This window comes from Dendrobates tinctorius, unplaced genomic scaffold, assembly GCF_039654945.1.
Source record: "Dendrobates tinctorius isolate UK_male_01 unplaced genomic scaffold, ASM3965494v1 ptg000118l, whole genome shotgun sequence".
Lineage (NCBI taxonomy): Eukaryota > Metazoa > Chordata > Amphibia > Anura > Dendrobatidae > Dendrobates > Dendrobates tinctorius.
This window is the reverse complement of record NW_027361786.1, coordinates 843371-855475: the sequence shown is the minus strand read 5'-3', so window position 1 is coordinate 855475 and position 12105 is coordinate 843371. Positions and strand designations below refer to the sequence as shown.

The window sequence follows — 12105 nt, the reverse complement described above, 5'->3', positions numbered from 1 at the left end:
CGCAATGAACATGTTACCTACCTGCAAAAGCCCCTGATCTTTACATGTCTGGATGGACAACACATGACTCCACAAGAATGTTTGGGAGTCTGGAGCTGCAAAAGTGGGGATCAGAGACTGACGGACGCTCCAAAGAGATGGCAGATGGTTTATTACACTTTCTTTCTATATGGTTTATGAAGCAGCCATGACACTTCCTCTTCCTGTTCCGGCGATCTCATGATCACAGTGTGGCCAGACGCTGCAGGAGCTGCTATATGTAGGTGCTATATGTCACCTATATAAAAGTAATCATAAATTAAAGGGAACATGTCATCAGAAAAGTGGCATTTACCTGCAACTATGTCAGTAATCTGCAGGTAAATACTGTTTCATACACGTGCAGTAGTCTACAGTAACTGCAAGTGACTGCAAGTGCAGCTATGGGGAGAAAATGAAGTTATATCCTCCCTGCAGCTTCTCAAAGGGCAAGGGAGCTGTAACAGCACACTACAGACCAGGATGACAGTCAAGGTGCAGGGTGGAGAAATTACTCCGTTCCCTGATGTTGTGCAAATGCAGCTGCAAGGAGAATATAACTTCATGTTCTCCCTGCAGCTGCACTTCCAGTCACACCACTGCACGTGTGTAAAATGCTGTTTACCTACAGCTTAAGTCTGCAGGTGAACGCGTTTTTTTTTTTTGCCGCTGACAGGTTCCCTTTATTTTAAAAAGTATTTATAGTAAGAGCTAGTACTATAAAAAAAAAATAAAAACAGGCATGTATTTCCTTTTTCTTTACATCCTACGCATTAAAAAATAAGACACAAAAATTATTTGGCTAACCGAACAAAACCTAAAATTGGAAAATAAAAGTTGTAAAATCTTGCTGAATGATAAAAAAATTAAATGTGTCTGGTCATAAAGATGATCAGGAATCTGTCAGCAGGTTTTGCTATGTAATCTGAGAGCAGCATAATGTAAAGGCATAAACCCTGATTCTAGTGATGTGTCACTCACTTGGCTGTGTTTTGCTGTTTCTATAAAATCAGTGTTTTATCAGCAGGAGATTATCACTACAGGACTAGGTTTCTCAAGCCTCCCAGTCCAACCACGCCCCTATCACTGACTGACAGCTTTCTATCAACATGTAATGTACACAGAAAGCTGCCAATCAGTGGTGTGGGCGGGGTTATACAGGGCTCAGCATTCTGAGCTCTGCGAGATCTGCAGTAGAGAAATCTGTGATTATCAAAATAACAGCAAGCAGCCCAGTATGCGATACATCTCTGGAATCAGGGTCTCTGTCCCTACCATATGGTGCTCTTTGATCGCATAGCAAAAACCTGCTGATAAATTCCCTTAAATCACAAAATAACTTTAGATTTTTTTAAGTAATTTTATGTAAATATTATGTGTATTATTACTTTATATGCTCATTTTTTTTCCATTTTTATTTCGTCCCAACAGCTCTGCTTCCAATTCCCATAGTAACTTTGGAAGACAGGACAAAAATGAATAATGAAACGAAGGTGACCTGCATGCTGCCGACCAGCGAGTGCCAATGTCTGGAGGTGGAATTAAAGATCATCACCGAGGAAAATCTCACAAACTGTGTCTCTCACAAGGGAAACTTTCCGAATGTCACCTGCACACTGGAAGTCACCAAAGACATGCGCGAGGTGGAGGTATCCTGCGAGGCTCAGTTCAGGACCAAGAGCAAACCTCAAAGGCTGAACATTCAGAGTATGTATGTAACCCAGCGGAGGAGGAGGCAGGACATGTCCATCCATACCATTCCCAGGGACACTTTATAAAGGGGGTTTTCAAAGATAGTGACATTTCCTGACATTCCTCTTCACCCCTGGATATATTACATCACACATTTTCCATTGAAATAAATAGAGGCCCTAAAATTTTCATTGCGAGGTCCCACAGTGCAGAAATGATCACATCACTGCCCAAATGCCAACTAGTACCTCAATCCTCCGCTAAGGATTTTCCTTCAATGTTCTAATGTTCCCAGAAATGAAACTTTCCAAACAGCAATGGTGGTAAAAAAAAAGATGAACTTGTGTGCTATGTTATAATTTAGTAATTGGTGATGTACATGCACGGCAGCTGTGTGCACTGCTTGAATGGAGCAGGCTCAGAGGCTGAACCCAGGGGGGCACGACCATGCCAGTGCCTAATTCAGCAGGGAACATTATTTCTGGAAGGGGTCCAGGATGGGGGACATTATGCCAGGAAGGAGCCAAGGATGGGGGACATTATACCAGGAAAGAGCCAAGGATGGGGGACATACCAGGAAGGAGCCCAGGATGGGGGACATTATACCAGGAAGGAGTCCAGGATGGGGGACATTATACCAGGAAGGAGCCCAGGATGGGGGACATTATACCAGGAAGAAGTCCAGGATGGGGGACATTATACCAGGAAGGAGCCAAGGATGGGGGACATTATACCAGGAAGGAGCCCAGGATGGGGGACATTATACCAGGAAGGAGTCCAGGATGGGGGACATTATACCAGGAAGGAGTCCAGGATGGGGGACATTATACCAGGAAGGAGCCCAGGATGGGCGACATTATACCAGGAAGAAGTCCAGGATGGGGGCCATTATATCAGGAAGGGGCCCAGGATGGGGGACATTATACCAGAAGGAGTCCAAGATGGGGGACATTATACCAGGAAGGAGTCCAGGATGGGGCCCAGGATGGGGGACATTATACTAGGAAGGAGCCAAGGATGGGGGACATTATACCAGGAAGGGGCCCAGGATGGGGGACATTATACCAGGAAGGGGCCCAGGATGGGGGACATTATACCAGGAAGGAGTCCAGGATGGGGGACATTATACTAGGAAGGAGTCCAGGATGGGGGACATTATACCAGGAAGGAGTCCAAGATGGGGCCCAGGATGGGGGACATTATACCAGGAAGGAGTCCAGGATGGGGGACATTATACCAGGAAAGGGCCCAGGATGGGGGACATTATGCCAGCTAGGAATCCAGGATGGGGGACATTATACCAGAAAGGGGCCCAGGATGGGGGACATTATAAGAGGAAGGAGTCCAGGATGGGGGACATTATACCAGAAAGGGGCCCAGGATGGGGGACATTATACCAGAAAGGGGCCCAGGATGGGGGACATTATACCAGGAAGGAGTCCAGGATGGGGGACATTATACCAGGAAGGAGTCCAGGATGGGGGACATTATACCAGGAAGGAGCCCATGATGGGGGACATTATACCAGGAAGGAGTCCAGGATGGGGGACATTATACCAGGAAGGAGTCCAGGATGGGGGACATTATACCAGGAAGGGGCCCAGGATGAGGGACATTATACCAGCTAGGAGTCCAGGATGGGGGACATTATACCAGGAAGGAGTCCAGGATGGGGGACATTATACCAGGAAGGGGCCCAGGATGGGGGACATTATACCAGGAAGGAGTCCAGGATGGGGGACATTATACCAGGAAGGAGCCCAGGATGGGGGACATTATTCCAGCTAGGAATCCAGGATGGGGGGCATTATACCAGGAAGGGGCCCAGGATGGGGGACATTGTAACAGGAAAGAGTCCAGGATGGGGGACATTATACCAGGAAGGGGCCCAGGATGGGGGACATTATACTAGGAAGGAGCCAAGGATGGGGGACATTATACCAGGAAGGAGTCCAGGAAGGGGGACATTATACCAGGAAAGAGCCCAGGATGGGGGACTTTATACCAAGAAGGAGCCAAGGATGGGGTACATTATAGCAGGAAGGGGCCCAGAATGGGGGACATTATATCAGGAAGGGGCCCAGGATGGGGGACATTATACCAGGAAGGAGCCCAGGATCGGGGACATTACACCAAGAAGGAGCCAAGGATGAGGGACGTTACACCAGGAATGAGCTCAGGATGGGGGACTTTACGTCAGGAAGGAGCCCAGGATCGGGGACATTATAGCAGAAAGGGGCCCAGGATGGGTGACATTATACCAGGAAGGGGCCAAGGATGGGAGGCGTTATACCATGAAGGAGCCCAGGATGGGGAACATAATACTAGGAAGGGGCCCAGGATGGAGGAAATTATACCAGGAAGGAGCCCAGGATCAGGGACATTGTACCAGGAAGGGGTCCAGGATGGGGGCACAAGGATGGGGGATATTACACCAGGATACAAAGAAGGAGCCCAGGATAAGACATTATACCAGGAAGGAGTCCAGGATGGGGGACATTATACCAGGAAGGGGCCCAGGATGGGGGACATTATACCAGGAAGGAGCCCAGGATGGGGGACATTATGCCAGCTAGGAATCCAGGATGGGGACATTATACAGGAAGGGCCCAGGATGGGGGACATTATAACAGGAAAGAGTCCAGGATGGGGGACATTATACCAGGAAGGAGTCCAGGATGGGGGACATTATACTAGGAAGGAGCCAAGGATGGGGGACATTATACCAGGAAGGAGTCCAGGAAGGGGGACATTATACCAGGAAAGAGCCCAGGATGGGGGACTTTATACCAAGAAGGAGCCAAGGATGGGGTACATTATAGCAGGAAGGGGCCCAGAATGGGGGACATTATATCAGGAAGGGGCCCAGGATGGGGGACATTATACCAGGAAGGAGCCCAGGATCGGGGACATTACACCAAGAAGGAGCCAAGGATGAGGGACGTTACACCAGGAATGAGCTCAGGATGGGGGACTTTACGTCAGGAAGGAGCCCAGGATCGGGGACATTATAGCAGAAAGGGGCCCAGGATGGGTGACATTATACCAGGAAGGGGCCAAGGATGGGAGGCGTTATACCATGAAGGAGCCCAGGATGGGGAACATAATACTAGGAAGGGGCCCAGGATGGAGGAAATTATACCAGGAAGGAGCCCAGGATCAGGGACATTGTACCAGGAAGGGGTCCAGGATGGGGGGACAAGGATGGGGGATATTACACCAGGATACCAAGAAGGAGCCCAGGATAAGCCATTATACCAGGAAGGAGCCCAGGATGGGGGACATTATAACAGGAAGGAGCCCATGATGGTGGACATTATACCGGGAAGGAGCACAGGATTATTATTAATAATAATAATAATAATAATAATAATAATAATGACGACCTTCAACTCGAAGCCCAGGATATGGGACAGTATGCCAAGAAGGAACCCAGTATGGGGGACATCATTCCTGGAAAGGGCTCATGATGAGACAATAACCCAGGAAGGGGCTTAAGATGAGGGACATTATACCAAGAAGGGGCATAGAATGAGGGAAAATATTACCGGAAGGGGTCAGGATAGGGACATCATTATATGGGGGGTGAACACATACTGTGGGGGAAAAAGTATTTGATACACTGCTGATTTTGTACGTTTTCCCACCTACAAAGAATGGAGATGTCTTTAATTTTTATCGAAGGTACAATTAAACTGTGAGAGACAGAATCTAGAAAAAACAATTCAGAAAATCACATTGTAGGATTATTACATAATTAATTTGCATTTTATTACATGACATAAGTATTTGATCCAATAGAAAAACAGAACTTAATATTTGGTTCAGAAACCTTTGTTTGTTATTACAGAGGTCAGACGTTTCCTGTAGTTCTTGACCAGGTTTGTACACACTGCAGCAGGGATTTTGGCCCACTCCTCCATACAGATCTTCTCCAGATCTTTCAGGTTTCAGGGCTGTCACTTGGTAACATTGAGTTTCAGCTCCTCCAAATATTTTCTATTGGGTTCAGGTCTGGAGATTGGCTAGGCCACTCCAGGACCTTGAAATGCTTCTTATAGAACCACTCCTTACTTGCCCTGGCTGCGTGTTTTGGGTCATTGTCATGCTGGAAGACCCAGCCATAACCTGTCTTTAATGCTCTTACTGAGGAAAGGGAGGTTGTTGGCCAAAATCTTGCAATACATGACCTGATCCATCCTCCCTTCAATAAGGTACAGTCGCCCTGTCCTCTTTGCAAAAAAGCACCCCCAAGGTATGATGTTTCCCCCACCATGCTTCATGGTAGGGACGGTGTTCTTCGGTTTGTACTCCTCCTTCTTCTTCCTAAAAACACGTAGAGTGGAGATGATACAGAAAAGTTCTATTTTGGTCTCACCTGAGCACAAGACCTTCTCCCATGTCTACTCTGGATCCTTCAGATGGTCATTTGTGAATTTAAAACGGGCCTGGACATGTGCTGGCGTGAGCAGTGGGGCCTTGTGTGCTCTGCAGGATTTTAATCCATTACGACATAGTGTGTTACTAACAGTAATGTTTGAGACTGTGGTCCCAGCTGTCTTCAGGGCATTGGTCCTAACCTTTCTCAGAGTCATCCTTACCCCATGAGGTGAGCTCTTGCATTGAACCACAGACTGAGGAAGAAAATGGGCAGTGTATCAAATACTTATTTTCCCCCACCGTAAATGCTACTGTCAATCACAGATAATAGCATTTAAATTACATAATTGACGGTGTACGCGATCATTAGGTTGTCAGGGAGGCCATTGTCTTAGCTTCATAAGATTCATAAGATTACTTCACAAACCTCGTATCTTCCCTATCTTACAACCCCAAACAGTTATTTAAAACTTTTAACTCCCTCCTCCGCCCACCACTGCCTCCTCCAACCTCCCTCATCTCTGCCGAGGACTTTGCCACACACTTCAAAAATAAGATCGACCAAACAAGGCAAGTCTTCATCACTCAGTCACCACAACCCCTTTGTATACCAGACCAATGCCCAAACCCCATAACCTCACTCTCCAACATCATTGAAGGGGAGCTTAATCGCCTCTTCTCCAAATCGCACCTCACGACCTGTGCACTCGACCCCATCCCATCTCTTCTCCAACCTTCCCACCACACTTATCCCATCCCTAACCCACCTCTTCAACCTATCTCTAATGTCCGGTACCTTCCCTTCTGCTTTCAAACATGCCACAATCACGCCTATCCTTAAAAAGCCAACCCTCGACCCAACCGCTATGTCCAGCTATCGCCCAATATCGTTGCGCCCATTCGCTTCCAAACTCCTGGAGCAGCACGTCCACGCTGAACTTTCCTCCCACCTCTCATCTAACTTGCTCTTTGACAATCTACAATCTGGTTTCCGCCTCCATCACTGCACTGAGACAGCCCTGACCAAAATTACTAACCACCTACTTACAGCCAAATCAAATGGACAATACTCTATACTCCTGCTTCTATACCTGTCCTCTGCATTCGACACAGTTGACCACTGCCTCCTACTACAGATCCTCTCCTCCTTCGGCATCAAAGGCCTTGCCCTATCCTAGATCTCCTCATACCTTTCCAACCACACATTCAGCGTCTTCCACTCCCACACCACCTCCTCATCCCACCCTCTCTCTGCTGGAGTCCCCCAAGGCTCTGTTTTAGGACCCCTACTCTTCTCAATCTATACACTTGGTCTGGGGCAACTCATAATGTCCCACGGATTCCACTACCACCTTTATGCTGATGACACTCAGATCTACCTCTCTGGCCCAGACGTCACCTCTCTGCTGTCCAGAATCCCAGAGTGTCTATCAGCCATATCCTCCTCCTTCTCTCGCTTTCTCAAGCTCAATGTGGACAAATCTGAACTCATAATCTTTCTTCCATCTCACAGATCTTCCTTACCTGACCTATCTATCACAATTAATGACATCACGCTTTCCCCAGTACCAGAAATCCGCTGCCTCGGAGTAACCTTTCACCCTGCCCTGTCCTTCAAACCGCACATCCAAGCTCTTTCTACCTCCTGTCGCCTCCAGCTCAAAAATATTTCCCGAATCCGTCCTTTCCTCAACCCTCAGTCTACTAAACTACTTGTGCATGCCCTCATTATCTCTCGCCTCGACTACTGCAACATCCTTTTCTGTGGTCTCCCTGCTAACACCCTTGCACCTCTCCAGTCCATCCTTAACTCTGCTGCCCGACTAATTCATCTCTACTCCCCCGCTTCTCCCCTCTGCAAACCTCTTCACTGGCTCCCATTCCCTCAGTGTATCCAGTTCAAATTACTAATTCTGACCTACAAGGCCATCTATAACCTGTCTCCCCCATATGTCTCTGAACTAATCTCCCGATACCTTCGCTCACGTAATCTCCGGTCCTCCCAAGACCTCCTTCTCTCCTCCACACTTATTTGCTCCTCACCCAACCGCCTCCCAGACTTCTCCCGAACTGCCCCTATTCTCTGGAATTCTTTGCCCCAACAAGTCCGACTATCAACCACATTTGGATCCTTCAGACGGAACCTGAAAACCCACCTCTTCAAGAAAGCCTACAGGCTGCAATGACCCCGCTAGCTCCTTCTCTCTCACCACTACCGGTGATATCACCTCAACCCACACTGAAACTGCTGCAACCCACTAACCTACTGTCTCCTTCCCCACCATCCTATAGCATGTAAGCCCGAAAGGGCAGGGTCCTCTCTCCCCTCTGTATCAGTCAGTCATTGTTAGTTTGTTTGCTGTAAGTGATATCTGTAATTTGTATGTAACCCCTTCTCATGTACAGCACCATGGAATTAATGGTGCTATATAAATAAATAATAATAATAATTACATAATTTTCTCTATGTACTGTAATACTGGAGGTTGAAGTTCCCTATGGGGACTAAAAAAGTAGAAAATAAAAAAGGAAAAAATAAATATTTAAAAAATGTAAAAACAACATAAAAATTAATTTATTCCACTTTCTGATTGTTACAAATAAAGAAATATAGAAAAGAAGCATATTTGGTATCGCAGAGTCCATGAAAGTCCAAATCTGAAATTAATCTGTACGGTAAATGCCATAAACAGAAAAAAAGGATCAAAATGCCGAAATTGCAGATTTTCAGGTACCGCACCTCCTCAATAAAAAGCAAATTGTCGTATTTTACGCAAATTGGGATCAATAAAAATGTCAGCTCCCCGCGCAGGAAACAACACCTGACACAACACCATGCACAGAAAAATAAAACCTTATGGATCTAAAAAATCATTGTTGTTTCAGGTCATTTTTACAACATAAAACAAAACTTAAAAAAAAAAACAACAAAAAAAAGGGGGAAAAAAATGACACTTTTTACACCATGATTTCCTCTCATTTTATTTTTTTCCACTATTTTCAGCACAATGTATGGTACAATGAATGGCATCCTATATTACTAGAACTCGCCCTTGCATGGTTATGTAGATGGAAGAATTAAAAAGGGGACAAAAAAAAAAATACAAAAACGGAAAAACAAAATATCGCCTGTTCCTTAAGAAGTTAAAGGGGTTCTCTGATTTGGAGACCCCTGGTGCGCATATGTTAGCCAGTACTGCTGGGAACCACTGTGATATGCTATATATAATCTGTTGTCCAGGCTGATCAACAAGTGATCGATTCCCCTGCAGTGCCACCACAGGAGAAAAGAAGTACTGCATTGCTCCAAATCAAATCAATAGGCTTACGGATTCACGGATAGGTCGTCTAACTTTTTCTCTGCCTTTTACATTATTGATTCCTATTATTGTGGCAGAGGCTCCAGACAAGGGTGTGACAGCTACTTGTGCAACCCCTTTAGCTATGTCCCTGAATCCCCCTCCCACCGGCACGGCACAACGCTGCTATTCTCTACAGTGCTCAGGGCGCCGTACAATGCCAGGCACCGGCCCATGTGTGGGGGAATCTTGGCACGGAGCAAAGTACATGACTCATACACAGCGTGTTTGCAGGCCAGTTTCTCATGTATTGCAATTTTTTTATTTAGTGTTTTTTTTGTTATTTTAGGATTTCTTTTAGTTTGGAAAAAGCTTGTTGTACCCGAAAAAGGCCAAGATTCACTGTGGAAGCGGCTTTCCCTGTAAAGGTTTTGATGAAGTGGTGGGATTAAGGCCAGAGGATGTCACTGACACCAGGAGTGGGGGCACTATGCCCTATTATCAGTACCAGACCCAGACATTAATCCTGGGCCGCCCATCATCTCACATTTATGGGCATCGGGGCCCGGTGGTGACTTCTTCATCTGATAGGGAAATCTGAGTTACCAAAGCAGTCGGCGCCCTCATTTTAAGCCAATGAAAGTTATAGTCCATTGATATCGATAGAAAGGTTGCACTGCTTTATGTCCCCTGTGGTGGCGCTGCAGGGAAATTGAACACTTGCTGCCAGGTTTCCTCACTGGGTCCCCAAAGCAGAAAAACCTATGGATTATACAAGGAATGTATGCCCAGAAACAGCCCCAATTCTACTCCTCTGTAACTTGCCTTCCAGTTCCTCTTCATCAGCAATCTACCAGCACACTGGGTTCTGGAACCTCCTTTTAAATGTATTATTATTAAATATTTAATAAGAGGATGCTTTTTGGAAAGAAGAAAGCAAAAAATGTGGAACGCATGTCCTTACTCATAACTTGCACGAAGAATAACATATTATATACATATTTGCCAACTATTTTGCTGGGACTCTCGTAATAGGGGCTCTGCTGAAGAAAACTGAGCGCAAAAGTTGGCATTTCAGAGTTATTACTGTTGGTTTAGAGAGTAGAAAAGAATACATAAAAAAAATAATCTTAATAATATGTTCTTGGGCAGCTCAATATAGTCATGGGGGGTATGACCGATGCCATCACTTCCTCTGCGAGCCTCAGAAAAACCAAAAATCCCAAATACGATCTAATCGCACTGTTATTCTCTGCTTTTTACAGCTGAACCTGAGTTTACGGACTGTCCCGACAAGATGGTTTGGATAGAAGGGGAGGAAAACAGCTTCCACTGTAAGGCCACAGGACACCCACCTCCCACCGTGACCTGCGTGAAGGACAACATGGCGTACATGGAAGGGGAGACGTTCACCACATTCCGAAACATGTCCGGCGACTTCTACTGCAGAGCCGCAAACTTTGATGTCGTGTCCAAGAAAGTAACGGTGTCTGTGCAATGTAAGTGTCTGCATGAAGGAAATGGGTTTTGGGTGAAGGTGGCATCTAGATCGGCCCCCTCACCGGCAGCTAAATCGTTATGGACATTATTTCCAGTCATTCAACCTATGGCAAACACCAAAACCCAATCCTGGAATGTTTCCAAGAAAGGTGTAGGCGAGACATAGAGATGGCGAGACGTAGATGTAGGCGAGACATAGTCAAGATGTAGATGTGGGTGAGAAGTAGACGTGATGTAGATGTAGGCAAGAAGCAGACATAGGCTAGACATAGGGGAGATGTAAACGTAGGCAAGATGCAGTCGTAGGCGAGACAGACGTAGGCAAGACACAAACGTAGGCGAGATGTAGACATACGCGAGACGAAGACGTAGCGTAGGCGAGATGTAGATGTAGCCGAGACGTAGATGAGACTCAGACGAGATGTAGACATAAGCGAGATGTAGATGTAGCCAAGACGTAGATGAGACGCAGACGAGATGTAGATGTAGCCAAGACGTAACGAGATGTAGACATAGGCTAGATGTAGACAAAGGAGAGATGTAGACGTAGGCAAGACGTGGACGTAGGCAAGACGTAGACATGACGTGGATGTAGGAGACATGTAGACGTAGCCGAGAAGTAGACGTAGGCGAGATGCCCTTGTAAAAACCCTTACAGCACTCAGGCGCCAGCTTTATTGGTTACTTCCAGAAATTCTGTATAGTAGTAAGGAAAAAACTTGATAGATACATGGTACGTTGCAATGGTCACTGTCTTTTGCATAACTCAATAGAACAGCCAATAAGAAGGGATTTTGTAAATTAGCTTATCAGTGAAATCAGCTTCTTTCTCCACTTAGGAGCCATTTCATCAACTTCCCACCTCAAACTAATTATAAACTCCCAAAAACTGTTGTTTTACTCAAAATAAGAGAGAATTCCAACTCACTGAGAGTTCAGATTACAGCTGACTATTGAAGTCAATGGAAGGTGGGGGAGGGAACAATGTGAAAAGTGCAGAGACACACACACACTCATAAACTTGTGCTTCTGATTTCTAGTAAGTGTTTTATCTCACGTTAATACTTTATTCACTGCTAAATCCTGTATAACATTCTCCAGGCTCCTGCTGCATCTGATCGTCTGCTCAAAAGAGAACGAAGAGCAGGAATCCCTTTTGCTTGCTTTTGCTGTGCATGAGAGACATCATAGCATCTAGTCTCCACCTGCAGAGTGG

The 12105-nt window shown here is 46.0% G+C and overlaps 1 protein-coding gene across 1 annotated transcript in view; it reads left to right on the top strand.

Moving 5' to 3' along the window:
* The window catches only part of LOC141101490 (limbic system-associated membrane protein-like), a 28641-nt gene that overhangs the window by 13873 nt on the left and 2663 nt on the right, over nt 1-12105 (top strand). Inside the window, exons 2-3 of the mRNA XM_073590615.1 lie at nt 1450-1725; nt 10655-10888. Of these exons, the coding sequence (XP_073446716.1) occupies nt 1450-1725; nt 10655-10888 (510 nt within the window). The remainder of the gene's footprint in view (nt 1-1449; nt 1726-10654; nt 10889-12105) is intronic.